General features: G+C 40.2%; 1 protein-coding gene across 3 annotated transcripts in view; it reads left to right on the top strand.

Annotated features, from left to right (window-relative positions):
* Positions 1-443: 443 nt before the first annotated feature.
* The window catches only part of GPC5 (glypican 5), a gene marked incomplete at its 5' end in the record, with an annotated part of 1365225 nt that continues 1346588 nt past the window's right edge, over positions 444-19080 (top strand). For all 3 annotated transcript variants that reach the window (XM_082434643.1, XM_082434645.1, XM_082434644.1), the window contains one exon: positions 444-606. In XM_082434643.1, coding sequence (XP_082290769.1) covers positions 444-606 — 163 coding nt within the window. The remainder of the gene's footprint in view (positions 607-19080) is intronic.

Below are 19080 nucleotides of genomic sequence, written 5' to 3'. Positions count from 1 at the left end.
AGGCTCCACGGGTGAGGCCCCGGGCGGCACGCGGGGGGCGTGGCCTGACCACGGGGCGGGGGCGGGGCCTGTCCGCGGAGCTCGACTGGCGGCGCGTCCCGGGTCGGCCGCTTCCAGCCGAGCCCCCGGCGACCGCAGCGGTGGCCCGAGCCTGATACTCGCGGGCTCCGTGCGGCTCCAGCCGTTTCCTCGCTCACGCGGCGCCATCTCGCCCCGCTGGAGAGGGAGACCTGGCGGCGCTCTGCCCGAGAACTCCGGTGTCTCAGCCTTGGGGCACCTCCGGAGAAAGCCAAGTGCCCGCAGGTGAAGCCGGCGTCCCAGCCCACCGACAGATTGCACCTCTTGGGAACCTCGACCGCCGAGCCTTTTCCAGCGCCTGCAGCGCAAGGCGCGCGGGGAGAGTGGGGTCCACGGCGGGGAAAGGAGTGACCAGGACACCGATAATGGACGCACAGACCTGGCGCGTGGTCTGTCGCTGTCTCCTCCTTCTGGCTCTCGTTGGGTCTACCCGAAGCGAGGGCTTGCAGAGCTGCGAAGAAGTTCGGAAACTTTTCCAGTGGCGCCTGGTGGGAGCTGTCAAGGGGCTGCAGGATTCGCCGCGGGCAGGTAAGGCGCGGACTCGGCGCGGAGCTGTGCGTCTGGGCGCGGGCTGGGGCGTTCGGAGCGCCGGCCCTGCGCTCCCCAGGTTGTCAGAATGGCCCTTCGTGGGAAGATGACCTTTGAGGCCCTCCGGCCGCGCAAGGTGAATCCTGGGGAGGCTTCTGGAGAAGCGCGGCGTGAACATCCCGAGCGCAGCGCAGCTCCGGGGACGCCCTGACTCCGCCTGCGGCTGAGCCGAGCTCTGGGCGTTTGTTTCCCGCCCGGCTCCCTTAGTCTCGGCCGATGCGCTGGAAGAGGCCGGGAAACCTGCCAGCGGGGGACAGCGCGGCCTGACCGCGTTTCTGTTCCGCGTGGGAACTTCCCCAGTGCCCCGCCGGGGGGCCTCGGTTGCTGCTTTCTCGTATGGTGGACGGAGTTGGGTTGGTCGCTGTAAGTTTGACAGTAAAAACACAAAGCTGCCTTATCCTCCTTTGCTGGAGAATGGGGCACTGACAAGGGCGGCAGGTCTCCTCTGTCATTAAGACTCGCCCTCCCTGGTGTGACCCTTAGCTGCCCCTCCGCGCCCAGGCATCAAGCCCTCCTTGCAGGAACCTAAACTACCCAGTGTGTCTCTCGGAACCACTGGGTAGATGCAACGCCTGAAAGATGTGCCGGCAACAGGCGATCAAACAGAATGCATGGGGGAGCCGCTTGACATGGATGAGATCTTCCAGAGATTGAAAGGGAAAGAATACAGTAAGTGTGGCCAGCGTCGATTCTGCTTCTCGTAAGCGCGTGTGCCTGCACCTTCACCCTGTGCTCCGCGCCCCCTCCGCGCAAATTTCCTTCTGCGGGCGGGATTTCCAGTTTACATTCGGTCTGGAAGAATAGGTCTTAGTTGTCGAACGCGGCAGCAGGTGTCTGGAGCTAAGATCTTACTGAAGCAATGCACCTAATTACGAGGCCAACACACTGACAAATGCTGTGAGCTTATTGGTTGGACGAAGAACTTGTGGCGGATGCTTGGGTCTGAAATCCGTCCTCTGAGTTTGTACGGGGAGGAGGCTTGCTCTTAGCACTGTGGAGCTGTAGCTCTTGCGCTTGATTTCTTTGCTGGTTGTCAACTCAGTTCTGCAGTCATCCCACAAGGAAAATCTGGGCATTTGAGCCCACCGCAACCATTTCAGTTTACAAGACTAGTCTTATAAACAAACACACAAATATTTATTTGAATACCTATTCGGTACTAGGCACTTTTTCTAAACTACTTGAAACAACATAGTTGGATATTCTCAGCTGAGGGCAATTCTGTTCTCAAACGATACCACCCCCTTGTAAACCTGTCTTCTTATTTTGGTGCATTCGTTTCATTAAAAAAAAAAAAAAAACCCTCACTTGTCAGTAGCTAATGCAACTAAAGTGAGTGTGTGTGTTGGGGCAGGGGACTTGGTGAGGGCATTGAGCTGTGAAATCCTCACCTGAACCATAGATTTTTGCCCCCCAGATCCCATAATTTTGGCTGATATGTTCAGTAAATGTTGACAGTAAGGCCTTGATTTCACCACCCATCTCATATCTCAGTATATCTGGTACCTGCTAAACGTAATACAATGACTAGAAGGCATTACATTTCTAGAACCTTGGGTGTGTTTCATCTCTTTTGAAGAGGAACTTTGCAGCGTATCAGTCACTGGCATAACATTTTACTGAAACTGAAACTGTGTCCTACAGAGAAGGAAATGGTTGTACTTATTTGTGTTTGATATACATGGCACACAAAAAAGAGCCAGGATGGCAGGCATCTTCTTTTCTAAGGCATTCTGGATTGTTTCCCCATTGCTAGTACCTTTCTTTATCTGTAGCTTAAGGGTGATGGAGGAATCCTAGCAACACCTACTCACGGGGCCATGCAGGGCTGCAGTCTTAGGGACATCAGTGGTGCTGGTGAAAAACAGTGCTGAATTCTTTTGATATTTGCATTAAGAAAAAGTCACGTGAAAGTATTATTCTGAATCAGAATCACCCAATAACAGGCACTCACATCTGAATTTGATATAATTCTGAATTTTTATCGTTTCTCTATTGTTGGTCATATTTTATTTGAATAATTAAATGAATATTAAACTGTTTCTCTTAACAGGCACTCACATCTGAATTTGATATAATTCTGAATTTTTATCATTTCTCTATTTTTGGTCATTTTTTATTTGAATAATTAAATGAATATTAAACTGTTTCTTTTAACATCGATGTCTCTTTTCTTTCCACTAAAAAAACTTTCATTCCCCATTTGAGTAAACCACACATAACCACATGGTTCATAAATGCTTTTCTTTATTTTTGTATTTATATGTGATCAATAATATTTAGCTTGATTGAGTATAGTAGTTGAATCTTATTTTCTAAAATTATCCTCAATCTCAAGAGAGAACATAGTTAATATCTAAGTAGTCATTCTCACATAAGAATACAAATATTAATATTCTTTTTAGCAGGTGTATGTATTTAGCACAGAGGCTTTCATTGACTAAAGCTAATACATTTAAATTTGATTTCTGTTTTCCTTGAAAGTTAATTTTTTTAGTGCTTTCTTGCATTTCTTGTCCACAAGTAGTTAATTCCTGAGATGCCTGGCCAAAATGCCACTTTTAAAATATAAGCAGGTAGAATAACTTTTTACAGTTTCATTCTATATTTGTGACTTTTACATCTTCTGAAAACTATGTTACCCAATTTGAAATTACTAAAATGGTGAGAACAGCCATTTAAGCTGTTTCTCAGATTCCCCTCACCTTTGTTCTCTACCCTGCTCCAATTCTTTTAAGCCTATTGAGCTCCTAAGGATGTTTGGATGAGAAATGTAAAAAAGGAGAGAAGGTGTAAATGTGATTAGAATTACAGATTTCCCTGTGTTCTGATTTTATTTCCTAGGTAGTAGTCAAGGTGCCCTTTGCTCTTGTTTATTTCATTCAGAAAAGACCTGTTAGTGAAAGTGTCTTTTAAAAGGTCCTTTTATTTTTATATTTTTTATTGGGGAGAAGGGATAATGCTCTCCCATTGAAATTCTCTTCACACAGGCATTGTTCACACATGCATTATTTCCTTTTTTTTAAAGAAGATAATTCAGAAAGGAGAAGCTTATAAAAATCCAAGGCTACCTTCAGATTTTATATACCAACTAGTTTTAAAAATGTGGATGTTGCTTGATACAGAGAGTAGCGTGTGAAAGATAACTTTTTCTTGGTAGCTTTGGTTGTAAATGGTATAATAAAAATAAACTTAATGTGGCAAAGTTAAATTCTAATACTATAGGACACTTTAAGTAGTACGCTATAGTTCTTTTTTTTTTAAACTGCTTTCATTATAATCCAGTCTTATATTGGCTTCAAGGGCAGTGTTGTTTTATACTGATACCCAAGAGAAACAATCTACTTGGTGACCTTGGAGTTTGGAATTATAGACATTTGGGTTCAAAACCTGGTCCTGGCACCTGTAGCTCTGTGACTGAGGTTAATCAGTTGTCCTCTTTGAACCTCCATTTTCTCATCTGTGAAATGGGAATGTTAGTTCTTAAAGGCATGTTGCATAGATGAAATGCAATAATACATGTATGTAAAATAGCACAAATCCAGGTACATAGTAAGTGCTCAAAAAATGTGTTGCTGTTATTACAGTTTTTTATTTAGTGTCTTTTAAAAAATTAATTAATTAATTAATTAATTAATTAATTTTTGGCTGCGTTGGGTCTTCGTTGCTGTGTGCGGGCTTTCTCTAGTTGTGGTGAGTGGGGGCTACTCTTCGCTGCGGTGCGCGGGCTTCTCATTACAGTCGCTTCTCTTGTTGTGGAGCACAGGCTCTAGGCGTGTGGGCTTCAGTAGCTGCAGCACGCGGGCTCAGTAGTTGTGGCGCGCGGGCTCAGTAGTTGTGGCTCGCGGGCTCCAGACGCGCAGGCTCAGTAGTTGTGGTGCACAGTTGCTCCACGGCATGTGGGATCTTCCCAGACCAGGGCTCGAACCTGTGTCCCCTGCATTGGCAGGCGGATTCTTAACCACTGCGCCACCAGGGAAGCCCTTGTTTAGTGTCTTGACTGTAAATGAACTTGACCTTTAAGGGTGAAATTTTAGTTTTGGATCTCTATAAATCAGAATGTGTTTTATAATAACTAGTTTTTTAAAAGTCACAGATGATTGTTTTTAAAATTGGGAAATATGTTTCTATCTAAAATGATACTTATTAGGTCATGGGGAACGTTTTGTTTCTTTTCATGAACTAATGGAAAATCAAAGAAACCTATCTGAAATGATATTTATTAGATTATAGTGAATGTTTTGTTTCTTTTTGTGAACTAATGGAAACTATAAGAAAGAAACCTATCTGAAATGGTATTTCTTAGGTTATGGTGAATATTCTGTTTTTTTCTGGACTAAGGGGAACTCTAAGAAAGAAACCAAGCTGCACTCCACCACTGCTGGCTGCAGCACCCATAGACACTGGTTCCACCACCATCCTGCTGTCTGTATTCAGGGAGGTGAAGGAGTGTTTATGAGGTGGCTTAGGGAGTCACATCGTTAGATGGCTGGTGGCCATAGTCACTCATTGACAGTAATCTCAATTTGGGACTCTTGTTTCTCATGAACTAACCCCTTTTGCTGCTGGGGCAGCATGGTTATGGTGATCCAAAACCATAAAAGGGACCCACAGGCTGATGTTGGGCAGATTAGTAATAACAGGATTGTCTTGGGTTGAAGTCCACCAGCCAGGAACCACCAGAAACAGGATGACAGTCAAACAAACTAGGTCTTACTTTCTGCAGCAAGGGAGATCGCACAGCTCAGGAACTGTGGGTGCCTTGGTTAGAGGCAGTTGAAAGGGGCTTTTTATAGGATTTGGCTTTGTGCTGGGTGATTACAAGGGTTTAAGGAAGCAGAGCAATTCAGGAATTGGGCATCTTCATAACTTACCTAGGTGTTAGGAAGATTAAGATGGGGGTAGTTTTCTTTAATGAAGAAGCAGTAGTCACTCTTGCTGGTCCAAAGAGGGGGATGTTTAGTTACTTTTGTGGTTGTAGAGCGTCCTCGTGGCTGTCCTGCTGCATCACTGGTCTCAAGTGGCTTTGTCTCATCATTGTTTTCTTATTCTGAGCATGTTGTCTCTGTTGAGTTGTAAACATCAAGCCCTAGTTCTACTGTCAGGGAAACTTGTCACTTTCTCCTCTGGAATATCTGGTGTGTGCTTCGATGTCTAAGAAAATGATGTGTTTCATTTTTATCCAGGCTTTTAGTGAAGCTTCATAATGGGGAAGCGAGTATGATTTTCTACTTTTGGGCCATAGAGTATGACTCTCCATCAGGGCCTGAATTGTACAAATCACATCCTATTCCCTCATAGTCAGTTTACTAACAAATGTAAATGTTGTGTGTGTCCCCATCCTCTCTCCAGCCCAAAATTTAAGTTCCTTTTTGCCAAGTGTCCAACATCCTGTATTTGTATAATCGGCTTTAAGGAGGGGTGCAATTTAGGAAACTCAAGAATAGCATTTTATGATTATTCTATACTCCCCCCAACCATGTTTCCAGCTTGCTAGGACTTTCTAGAATATGGAATTTGGCTTGTCTGATAAGAACTCCTTCTTGGTCTATAATATTTCTTTTATCATTAATTGGTATAAGACCAAGAGTAACATTTCAACAACCAGATACTACTTGTAAACAGACATGACATAAATCAATGGCCTCTTGATATAACTGTTCAAGAAACCACAAATTCATTTTGTTAAAATGGAGTCATGAGAGACTTCATTCATATACTTTGTTGAAATAGATTGTGAATGTGGTACCCTATCTACTCCGTTAACTAACAAGAGCGATTCATTTTAATAGAGAGTAGCCATTTTCCATATCTGCCTTTCTTTTACAAAAGCCTGACCTTTAGAAGACAAGACACCACCAATTGTGCCCTCAATTCTTCTACTTTTCAGCTTTAGAAATTTCAAATTTTACCAGTGGTACTGCTAAAGTCATCCTAAAATGATTAGTCATTCTGTGAATCACAACAGATATCACAGTTTTTGATTAGCCTTATCAGGCTCACATATGGCTGCCATGTAAGTTGCATGTATAATACACTTTTTCAGAAAGAAAATGAGATTTTGTACTTTCATGATTTTATGAGAGTCTACATTTCTCTTGAAAATTTAAAATACTGAAAAGTACAAAGAAAGCAAAAATAATTTTACCATCAGAAATAACTACCAATAACCCTTTGAATTATCTTTTCAATACCCTCATCCATCCTCTGCTCAGCACATAAATATTTTTTGAAATAATGTAGAATCACTTTTTCTTTCTTTGTAACATGCCTTTTCCAATCATAAACATCCTTCTAAATATGTATTTTTTTAGTGACTAAGATTCTACTGAATCACTGTACCATTAATTGAATTCTCTACTGTTGTTGGAAATACAGGTTTCCAGTATTTGCTACCATAAAGTCACATGGCTAAGGACATGAAAGGCAAATATGCCAAACTCTCACCCCACTCACAGCTTTGCAATCGCCTTATCTACATTCATTCCACTTCAGGGTTTTTCAGTGTCAGCACCACTGACCTGTGGGGCTGGCTAATTCTTTGTTGTTGGCAGGGGCGCCAAGTGCTGTCCTGTGTATTGTAAGGTGTTTAGAAGCTTCCCTGACCTTTAGCCCCCTGGATGCCAGTAGCAATGCCTTCCCCCCCACCCCCCCAGTTCTGATAACAGAAGATGTTTCTAGACTTTGCCAAATGACCCAGGAGAGGCAAAATCGTCCTGACTGAGAACCACTAGCATAAATGTCCGACCTATGGGTCCTTCACATACACACATTATGCAGCTGGCTGGCTTGCAAGCCTCAGGTCTCAGCTTAAATGTCAGCTCCTAGAGAAGCCTTTCTCAAGGTTCACTGAACTCTGTTCCCTGCTGTTTCTTTCATGGCACTTTTCATGGTGCCATATTTCTTTTCTTTTTACTGTTGATTTTTCACCACCAGATTGTGTGCATGTTGAGGATAGGGAACATGTCTACTGAGACTGGTTTCATGGACATGAAACGTATACAGTCACACAGGGTCCCACACTCAGAAGGGCCCTATGCTTGGTTTAATGTCCTGCTGTTACCATCTTGAAGTCTGAAAAAGGGTCCTGTGCTTCCCTTTTGCATTGGGCCCTGCAAATTATGTAGCCAGTCCAGCTGTGTACCTTGTTCACTGTAGAATATCTGGTGCCCAGAACAGCGGCTGACACAAAATAGGAGTTGAAATGTTTGTTGAATACTTTAGTAAAGCTTCAAGGAGCCTCTTATTTCATCTTCTGAACCTCTCTGATTCTTAAGTTAAACTCTAGAAGTCAGTCCACAGGTTTTGAACACCCAAGATTCTATTGATACAGTGATTTTTTAAATGTTTTATGGTGTTATATAAATGGGTTAAAAATTGGCCCCTGTGTCTTTTACTTCTTCGCAGCTGGTTGGGACCATTAGCCCAAAGCCCACTGGTGCCAAACTGAAATTTTTACAGTTCCAATTGCTTTAAATATAGCTCAAGTAAACATATTTTTAGTCGTTTAGAGCCTGCCTGGTTTGCAAACCCCACAAAGCTGAACTTCTCTGCTAGCCATATAGATAAAATAAACTCTGGTGCTCTAAAAGACTCCAAGTTGCTGCTGCCCTTTGAAACTCTTTGACTCAGAGACTTCCCATCTTGCTGCTAAGCAATATCACCTAGACACGGGGGCCCCCTCTCCAATACCCCTCTCTCCTGGGATTTCCCTTGTTCTCTTCCTCTTCTGGGTGGTGGTCCTGCACCAATGTCTCGGCAGGCCTCCTGCTGTGAGGGACATCCCCTCTCATGCAGCCTGTCAAAGTGGCACCCAAATAAAGCTCATTGCATACTACTGCCATCATGAGGTCCTGTCTTTTCCTTGACCAGCCCTGAAATCCTCACTCACCACATACAGATCAGTATTTAGTTATTTCTAATATAAGGTTGGGACTCAAAAGTAGCAATACTGATTTTAAATGTGTTTCTTTCCTTCTGCTAGACTATAGGCTACTTGAGAGCAGGAACTGTGATTGATTTATCTTTTTGTTCTGTGATTAGGCCAAACTTAATAAATCAATTTTGATGTTTAGAATTAATCTTATATTCATAGTTACCCAACAGGCTCAATTTATTGTGTTTAATTATGTTTTTTATGCCTGATATTAATAGAATGAGAAATGTAGATGGTGAAGTTTTAAAAAATATATTCTGATCTGGACTTAGTTGTGTTGTTGAATAAATTGTTTATGTGGAGTTAATATCTTCTTATGTAACTGCCACAAATTTTATAAAGTGATCTAATGCTTTTAAGTTTAAATTTAAAGAATTTTTATCTATCTTAGCTAACATTTTTGAAATGGAGTAAATTAATTGCCAAACCAATGTCTGAAAGAAAGTTTCCTCAAATGTCTTGCAAGGGAAGGAAGATTATTTAACATTTAAGGATTCATTTGCAGTTGTTATCACCATGTAGACAGTGTGACTGATCTGCCTTAGAACATTAATTGATCTATTATTGGAAGAATGGAGAAAAATAAAGGTGACCAACTATAATTTACAATTGGCTGTGGGTTGGTCGGTTTGTGTTTTATTTGAATATATGTTTTGCAAAATTGTTTCTTTCCATGAGAAAATTAATAGTAAGGAACTGGAAGATGATTCGATTTTTCCGTCTCCTACTCTGATTAATTCCATGTTGGGAAAAAGTACAAATCACTTATCTATGGAATTGTTCCTGAGCTGGGAAGATTGTTTGTTAAAGGACACTGACTTGGGGTCTAGATTCCATGTGACCAAGTAGAGAGGCCACAATCTTTCAGAGGAAGCAAGAAAATAACTGCTGTTAAATCACAAAACATGATATATGGTAGCAGGTATAATTTGTCTCTAAAGTATTTACAATTCCAATTTTAGAACTACTCGCCTAGCCTTTAAGACTTCTTTTCAGTGATATCTTAGAAAAAAACTTTTTTTTTCTGTGTGAATTGTGGTTGGTTATTTTTTTTAGGATATCTTAGAATTGGTTTTAGGAAATTTTACCTAAGTAAAGGATTACTTAAGTCAGTGCTAATGAGACATGCATATTCTAGTATGGTTCAGCTAGTAACTTAAATATCTTTCAAATACAGTCATATTTAAAAGCTAGTAAACATTTCTTGTTTCCTAATTTAAATTGCTTATTATTCTTTTTAGGATAATGGGTTTGAATTACTGGTTTTCCTCTCTTGTGCTCTGATAATTAGATTTACTTTAGTTTTTATAATTCTGTATGGCAATATAATGAAATAATCTTTGGCAGCTATCTTTTTACAGCTCATAGTCTTTTGTTTTTCCTTGTCTTATAGTTTCAAGGGACGTTAGTGCATAATTCCTTCAGTATAGTATTCATTTTGGGAGAGGCTAAGAACTGAGAAGAGAGTTGGATAAAAAGCATATCAAGAGTGTGACTTCACTGATCAAATGAACGTAGCAATTATTTCTGCATGTCCTTGTTCATAGCATAAATACTCTTTAAATGGAAGATTGTCAGTATTAAATTACCTGTTCAGATTTATTTGCTTTTTGAACAACTCTCTTATTTGGTAAGTTACGTTTGGTTCATTTTCTTTTGATCATTGAAAATGTCTGTGTTTAATGAGCTGAAACTGAAGTAGGTCAATAAAGTGAAGAGATTAATAGTCTGTTCTTCACCAGGCTTGGAATACATTTTACTCTGGGGGGGAAAAGTCATTTTTAAAAAAAGATTTTTTGATTAACTTAAAAGGTAAAGGAAATAGGAATAACATTGAAAGAGTCAAAAAGCTGAGGAATCCACGAGTTCTTCAGAGTGCTCTTTATTTATCAGGTGAAGATATGTGGGTCTGGATTTGAATAGTTAAGAGCTTCAGTTGCAAAACAAAACTAAATGTTGCTTTTTACCTTTCTAAGTTTAGGGTCACAGATAAGCTTGAAATTGTTAAATATTTAATATTTAATTTATCTTTGGACATATCTTACATAGAGAACAAGGAAAAATGGTAAGTATGACAAAGCATTGAAAAGTTGTCATGGGATAAATAAATGGGAAAATGAGACATTTTAACTTATAATTTGTCCCATATTATGGTCACATATTTTAGTGAATACCAATGAATTTCGTTCTGAAATAGTTTGGTCTTGATTACATCACTTATTAGCTATGTGACCTTCAGCAGATAACTCAACCTCTCAGAAAATGTTTTTCTTTCTTCACAGGGATAGTATATAGGCTGTTCCTTTTCCCTTTCAGTGGTTTATGAGGACCGCATGGTATGGTGTAAAAGCTTTGTGAACAATAATGTAATCCACAGTAATATAGTTAATTCTATCAATACTAGAAATGTAATTCTTAGAAACATTAAAAAAAATTCTTTATATGAGATCAAAGAGCAGGCAAAGTAGAGATACTTTCTCTTCATGCTAATAAACTTCTAAACTTTCAGATAATTTTCTCCCATCACTCACTCTCAGAGTATTGATCCTCTACTCACAGAAACGTAGTCCATCCTTTCATTCTTTATTTTAGTTAATAAGTTACTTAATTGTTTATAGTTTAATTCTAAGGTAAAATCAAATTTGTTTATTCATATTATGTAGTTTAAGATCTAAAGACTGGTCTTTTGTGAAATAATGTCATTTAAATTAATTCTATTAAGATCAAGAGGGAGGTACTTTGCCTGGAAACATGCTGATCAAACGCGAGCAGGGAGAGGCTCTGCAGCTCGTGATTGACGTCATTAGGGGGAGTAGGAGTTAATTTTCTACTGCGTTTTGTCACGTTCTTGCATGTCATGGTGCTGCTGGGTCTTTTTGTGTGTCTTCTGCACTGGGGTTGTGAACTTTTTTTCCATAAAAAAGGCACAAAGGTGGAGCATGCTGGTGAGTCTCTGCTTGTCCCTTTAGATGGACTCTCCATCCTGCTCTGTCCCTGGACTACGTCAAAGGCATTCTTGCCTCTGGCAGCCCTTGGGAAGCAGTGGCTGGAGAAGAAGACGGCGCAAGTGGAGTGTGGTGCGTTCCAGGTCTCACCTTGTGGGGTCCCGGCAGCCTGCCTAAGTCCCTTTACCTAAGCACACAGCTCCTCTCAGGCGAACTCACTTCTCTCTCTGGATTCTGGTAGCTACTTTCTCCTCTTGTCTCCTCTGAGGTAGTAACAGCCCCTTCTCCACCGTTATTAGCCAGGGAGTATTGCAGTGTCCTTTATAGGTTTCCTATACCCTGCCCTTTATAAAAAATTTTATTGAATAATTCTATTTGAGATACCAATTTATTTCCTTTCAAGATCCTTCCTGTATGACAAAACTTTACATACTTTAGATATTTAAACCCATAGCTTTCAGAGATCATTTGATTTGTAATTAAAATATATAGAAACACAAATCTGTTCTAGAGTTGAATTATGAATGCTTTTAGAAGTTCTAAGCAATGATGATCTCTCTATTCATATTCAGGTACCTCGTGATCATGCTTCTGTTAATTAGTTGTTTCTTTCCTTCCGTTTTCTCTCACCCCTTTTATGAAGAACACTGGTGCTGGCTAACTCTTTAGGTTTCAGTTGGAAATTTGACTAAATAGATAACACCCTAGAATAAAACAGCAGTTCAATCCCCACTGACTCCACTAATTCAATCAACAACCAAATCTCACAGAATCTATTTTACAAACGTCCCCGTAATTTCTCTACCCACCACCATTGCCACCACCATGCTTTAACCTAGTGCCTTCTCATGGCTGGATTACTCAATCAGCCTACATCTGCTCTTGGCCCTTGCCAGTTCATTTCCCAATTAATTCCCAATGAAAGTAAACCTTATCTTTATTTCTCATGTTAAATCCTTCAATGATTTCCCATTGCCTTTCTCTAAAAAACAAACAAACAAACAAAAACAAGCAACAAGAACAAAAAAGAGATTCTATTTGAATACGTAATTTCTGTATAATCAAAAAATAAAATAAACATCACAGTGAAATAAATGGGGGGAAAACTCTATGTCATTTCATCTGTAATACACGACAGCCAAAAGGTTAGCATCCTTAATCATGCATGAGCTCTTATAAATTGGTGACAAAGACACTAATATTCCAAGGGAAATGAGAAAAGAACATGAAGAGGAAATTCGAATGATTAAGTGACTAATAAGGATATGGGAAGATGATTGACTCAAGAGTAAGAGAGGAAAACCAATTTCTTAGGAATATCACGTTGTCAAAGATTAAAAATACTGATAGCTAATGCTCCTGTGATTGTAGCAAATAGGGCACTCTCATCTACAAATACTGAGAAAGAAGACTGGTGATGACTGTCTCTACATTCAGGGACAATTTTGCATAAATCACTCAAAATTTACATTTTGTATACTCTTTGCCTACCAATTCCAATTTATAGGAAAGTGTTCTAACAAAGTAATTGGACAAATTTAAACGAATATATATACATACATAAGCAGGTTTATTGCACAGAGGATCCACAGCTAATGTAGATGCCTATTAATGTTTATTAAATGATAAATTATGGATAATCATGTGGACATTACACCCAGAGAGGTAAAGCTATGTAACCAAAGTGACTCATAGCCCTATTGAAAGGAAAAAGCAAATTATGGCTCGACTTAAAAAAAAGAAGGAACCTACTTGCTTATCAATTTATGGGCAAACATACCCTAAAACAACATGCAGAAAATACCATTAATAGTAAATAACATTGGAAAGTAGAGTAAGGAAGAGGAAAAGAAGTTAAGAAGTAGAAATATACTTTATAAATTTCTCTGTCCTTTGAATTCTTGAAAAAGATGATGTTTTTTCAATGATATAGATTTTTAATTTACCCTGTGATTAGTGAAATTAATGAATTTCACTATGTGATTCACACTTATGGGAACATTGAGATGAAGCTATTGCAATTCCATGATCTGAGCATCTCTGTGTAATAATGAGTTCAAGGCTCCTGGACTTCAGTCCAATGGCAGCAATGAAAACAGGCAATCCCATTGCTCTTTATCCTAATGGTCTTGACTTCTTTGATGTAGCTTATCAGACCCGTCATGATCTGGCTTTTTCTTCTTCAGCTTTATATGCTCTTTTTCTCCCCATTTGGAAAGGTTGGTTTTGATCCTGAGCTACCATAAATAAAGTTGTTCCTCACAGGTTATTTCTGGAAGTACTGAGGTGCTGTAAACTAACTTCAGAGCCAGGAATTATTTCTGAAGTTATCTCTCAATCAGGATACCTAGTTATGGCCATGTCTTTAAAGGCAAATAAAAACAACATTTCTCTTTTGGACTATTGTGATAGTCTATTGGTTTATTGGTCCAGCTTTGTCTTCATTGGAAGTCATTTTGCATACTACTTAAAGGTGATCTTTCTAAATGATAAACCTGAGAACATTCCCTTCTACATCAATTCATATGTTCAGATTCAAGTGACAGAAGCCCAACCAAAGCTGTCTTAAACTAAAAAAGGAATGCATTGGAAGTACATTGAGGCATCTCAAGGGACAGTGAAGACAAAGGAAGGGCAAGGATTCAGATGAGGTAAAGAAATGCAAATTGGGACTAGAATGTTTACAGATCTCTTATTCTTTGTGGCTATAGGCTTTATTTATTTTTTTTCCTGCTGCAGAGCAGCCATGTTCATATAGCAGAAAATATGGTTGCCATATAGCTTCTCCAAAAGGAGAGAAACTGGCCCAACTCTTTTGCTTTACAGGTTAAAAATTTCAGGGAGAGGATCACATTATAGAGTACGGAAGGTTTTTTTGTTTTTGTTTGTTTTTTTCACTTACCACAAAGATGAGCTGGGAGGGAAGGGGAAGGAGGTCCTAGAAAACGTGTTCAAGTCATACATACAAATCCAGAGGTGTTTGGCACACATCTTAAAACATCTTTCGTGGTTCCCCAGTGCTGTGGCAAAAGCCCAAACTCCCACGTATTGCATTTAAATTTTTCAGTGATATAATTCCTGCCTTCTTTTCCAGACTTGTCTACTTATCTCCACTTTCTCCCATCTTACCTCCCTCTTGGGAGAGGTAATCCACCTTGGGTCCTGTGTCTGGTATGTTTTTACTAAGTATGATAAAAATGCAAGGCCCTGAGTGCCCTTTACTTGGACCATCTCTGTGTTGTGTTTGCAATAAGCAACCTTGAGGGATAGTTTTTCTTAGGACAAAGACCAGATGTTTTGACTTGCTATTGGTGAATCCCCTAAAGGATCAGTGTTTCTCCCCTGTAATACAATCCATAACATATGCTGGTATTCATATAGAACCCCTGTGGGGCAGAGTAAGCAATATGATGCTCATGCTCTTGCTTGATGTGCTGAGAGTCTCTTGGTTTCTGTCAGCATCCATGAAACAGTATGTTAACCTGGAATGAATAGACAGCCAGATTTCTCCAGGAAAGATGGATTTATTTGGAATCAGCAGTGAATTGCAATTCAGGGTCTGCAACCATGGCAAGCCACGTGCAAGTCCACATGGCAAGGAAAGGAGAACACTTCTACAGAGGAGAAAGGGAAGTTGGGAGGGCTGTGGTAAACAAAGAACTTATTGCTTTTCATGGCTGATTCTTTGCTAGGAAAGAAACGCTTTTTCCTGTTAGGTTCTGCTATCATTGAAGGGCCTGAAAGCTCCCCCTTTTGGTCTCCTGACTCTGTTTCTTTGAGGGTCTGTTTACTCATTTTTTTCATTTACCCCTTTTGATCAAGCTCTTTCTCTGAATTGGGCGATTGGGATTGACATGTATACACTGATGTGTATAAAATTGATGACTGATTAAAAAAAAAAAAAGAAAAAAAAAAAGATCTTTCTCTGAAAGCATCACTGATCAAGAGTCAGGTTTTCTAGTTTCAGTGGTCTTTTGTCTCTCAATGTCAGGAATGACCTTTCCTGGATGCAGTGTCTCATGTTGGAGGGAAAATGCACAGATTGGAAACCTACTGAGGTCACATTTGAGTAACAAGGAGGGGTAGGATGGAAAACACTCAAGCACTTTTAATCTAAAGTCCATGTATTTTCAAGATCATAGACATTGGAGATCATCTGAAGTGCTATGTCATTATCAAAAGTTTGACGACAAACTTCCAGAAGGCCTGGTCCAGGTATCTTGGGAAAGCTGCCTTATCAGATGTTGTCTGCTTCAATTCTGGGAAATCTTTGTTTTTGGGTCACCAGATGATGTACAGATCTAGTCAAGGTTCAGTGCTTTCTTACATGTGTCATGTGAATCCAAGAGTCTATTCCTTGGAGTTTGGTGATATAAGGGTTGGTTAGCAGTACCTTATAGGGACCTTTCCAGAGGGGTTGCAGAGAGTTCTTCTGGAAGTATCTTTTCCAATAGACAAAATCTCCAGGTTGCAAAATGTGATGCTTAAGGTCTTTGCCTCCCTAGGGTACACTGTGAAAAGATTGCTCTGCCAAAATGTGGTTATTTTTAATAGAAGCAATTAGACCTTTGCAATATTGGAGTATCTCCCCTTTTATTGATTGAGGGTCAAAAGAAGCAGGAGCCAAGTGCATTTGGCATCCTGTGACTATCTCAAAGGGTGAGAGCTTATGAGTTCCAAAAGGGGTTGATTTGAGACTTAGAAGGACCAAGGGCAATACTTTTGGCCAAGGTATTTGGAGGGCCTCTACAAATTTTGCCAGTTAAGTCTTATAATGCTATTAGTGCATTCGACTAAACCAGAGAATTGAGAGTGGCAAGCACAGTGAAAGTATAAAACCGGCCAAACAACTCAGAATTGCTGAAGTGCCTGACCAGGAAAAGAGGTTCCTGGATCACTGTGAAGTTCAAGAGGGGTTCTCCAGGTAGGGATGATCTTTTCCAAAAGGACTTTAGCTACAGAAGAGGTAGTAACTTGTCTACAAGGAATAGATTCAGTCTAGTGTAAGAACATACAGACCATGACTAAAACATATTTATATCCATTGGTTGGAGGGAGTTGTATGAAATCCATTTGCCAGACCTCGAATGGTCCATTAGCCAGTTCAAAATGTCTAGGAGCAGTACTAACAGGCTTCCATGGGTTGTACTTTAAACAAGTGGGACAAGTGAGGTAGGCACTTTTTGTGGCCCTATTAATGTTTCCCCACCAAAGGTGATTCATGAAGGCTATCATTTCGTTAGTAGACCAATGGTTTAATGCACGTACAGTGGTGAGGAGTGCGAATTTTAGAGTCTTAAGTAAGACTGGGTTGTTATTTGGTCCAAACCAGAGCTTTTTTTTTTTTTAATAAAAGCAACAGTTGTTGAATTTTCAATCTGTTTTTCTTTTTCCCCCTGAGGCCAATTGTTGGGATCCTCTAGTCAGTTTTTCTAATTATAATTTGGGGAAGTATCCTGTTGGACCATGACTAGGGGTTTGGCTACTGTTGGTCCCTTTGAGGGCATCATTCCTTGAGGAAATATCAGCAAGGTGATTTCCCTTAGCTTCCCAAGAGTCAGGTGAAAGTAGGGCATCTAATAATTTCTGAGCATAGGGGCCATTTTAAATTATATTTCTGCTGGAAGTAGGGAAGCCATGTTGCTTCCACAACATTCCAGAATCATGAGCTACTTTGAAAGCTTATCTACTGTCAGTATAAATATTGACGTTTTTGTCCTTGGATAAAGTGAAAGCCCTTGTAAGAGTGTATAATTCAGCCTGTTGGGAAGAATCAGCCGTAGTTAAAGATGCTGCCTCAACAATATCAAAAGGAGTTGCAATAGCATATTCAGCACAACATTTGCCATTGTTACTTTTTAAGTAAGAATCATCAGTGAACTATGAGAAGTCAGCGTTACTCAAAGAAATATCCTGCAGATCATCACAAGGAGTCAGGAGGTGGTCCAGCAGCATTAAGCAGTTGCAAGGGACTTTGTTGATGACAGAGGGGAGAAGAGTGGTAGGGTTAAGTTATGTGTAAAAGAGTTATGTGAGGAGCAGTTAACAAAGGGATTTCATAAGAGATGAGGAGCCCAGTTTAGAAACGTTGAGTATGATGAGAATTCAGGAGAGCTTCTACTGCATGAGGTACACAGATGATTAAAGGGGATCCCACAATGATTTTCTTGGTGGCCTTAACTAACAGGGCAGTCTCTGTAATGGATGTAAGGCAAGGGGATATCCCTGTGTCACAGAGTCCAATTGCTGCCTATAATACCCTGTGGGTCAATGGTGATCCCTGTGTTTTGGGATGAGTACCAAAGTGCATCCCCTTTCTTTTCGTATGTAGCAAGGAAAAAGGGAATCTGATAAGTGGGATGCCCAAGGATAGGTGTGTTCAACAAACTCTGCTTTAAGGCCTTGAAGGCTATGTCATCTGGTTCTTCCCGTAAAATTGGGTCGGGATTGTTATTGTTCAGTAAAACATACAGAAGTTTGGTCATAAGAGAGAAATTTGGAATCCAATTTCAGTAATAACCAACTATCCTGAGCCTTCATTTACTGGCGCTTAGTTTGGGTTTTGGGAAACTTAGGACACCTAGAAATATATCTGGATTTAGGTGTAGTCCTTGTTCTGATATCCGATGCCCTAAATATTGAACCTGGGTTTGGGCAAACTGCAATTTTTCTTTGGTGACCTTATGTCCCTTTAAGTATACAAGCTTTACAAGTGGATGTTGTGTTCTTGTGAGGAGCTTGAGAAGGCGGGCAAAGAAGCAAATCATCTACGTATTGTAACAAAGTAAAACCTCTAGGGAACTTTATATCATCCAGATCAGCCTTCAAGATTTGCGAGAAATAAAGACTCTCAGCAAAACTCTGAGGCATTACTGCCCTGGTGAATTGTTTTTCTTTCCAAGTGAAGGCAAAAAGGTATTGGCTAGCTTCAGCAACTGGTATGCTAAAGAATGCACTGCATAAATCTGCTACAGTAAAGAATTTGCTTCTGGTAGGCATGGATGTCAGTAACGTTAGGGGGTTAGGAACAACAGAGAATCAAGGGATAACAATGTTGTTTATTGCTCTGAGCTCCTGGACAAACCTCTACCATCGGCCCTTAGGTTTTCTCACTATGAAAAGGGGCTAGTACATCATCAGTTAGTGGTTTTGCCCCATAAGAAAGGTGGTAGCTGACTCAGTCGGGACAAATGATCAGTATTTTCAGAATCTGCTTTTATTTGTTCCGTCAGACAGAAAAAATTAAACATGTCAAAGGGTCATTTACTTCACCTGGTCGGTTACTCTGATGACTATTTTCAAATTCTAGAATTATTCCCTCTTTTTTGGAGGAAGAAACTGCGGCATTATACTTCTCAAAGAAGTCTCAGCCTAGTAAATGGATTGGGGTGAGAGAACTAAGGAGAAAAGGATGGATATCTCTTGAAGGTCCTAAGCAAAAAGGAATAGGTTAAGAGACAGGAACCTCTTGAGGGTCATTAGAGAGCCCCACTATTGGAGCTGTTTCAGTATTCTGGGGCAGGGACTGTTTTA

The sequence above is a fragment of the Balaenoptera physalus genome (genome assembly GCF_965194825.1).
Source record: "Balaenoptera physalus genome assembly, chromosome: 18".
In the NCBI taxonomy this organism is placed as follows: Eukaryota; Metazoa; Chordata; class Mammalia; order Artiodactyla; family Balaenopteridae; genus Balaenoptera; species Balaenoptera physalus.
Note: the sequence above shows the minus strand (reverse complement) of the source record. Positions and strands in the feature narration are given on the sequence as shown.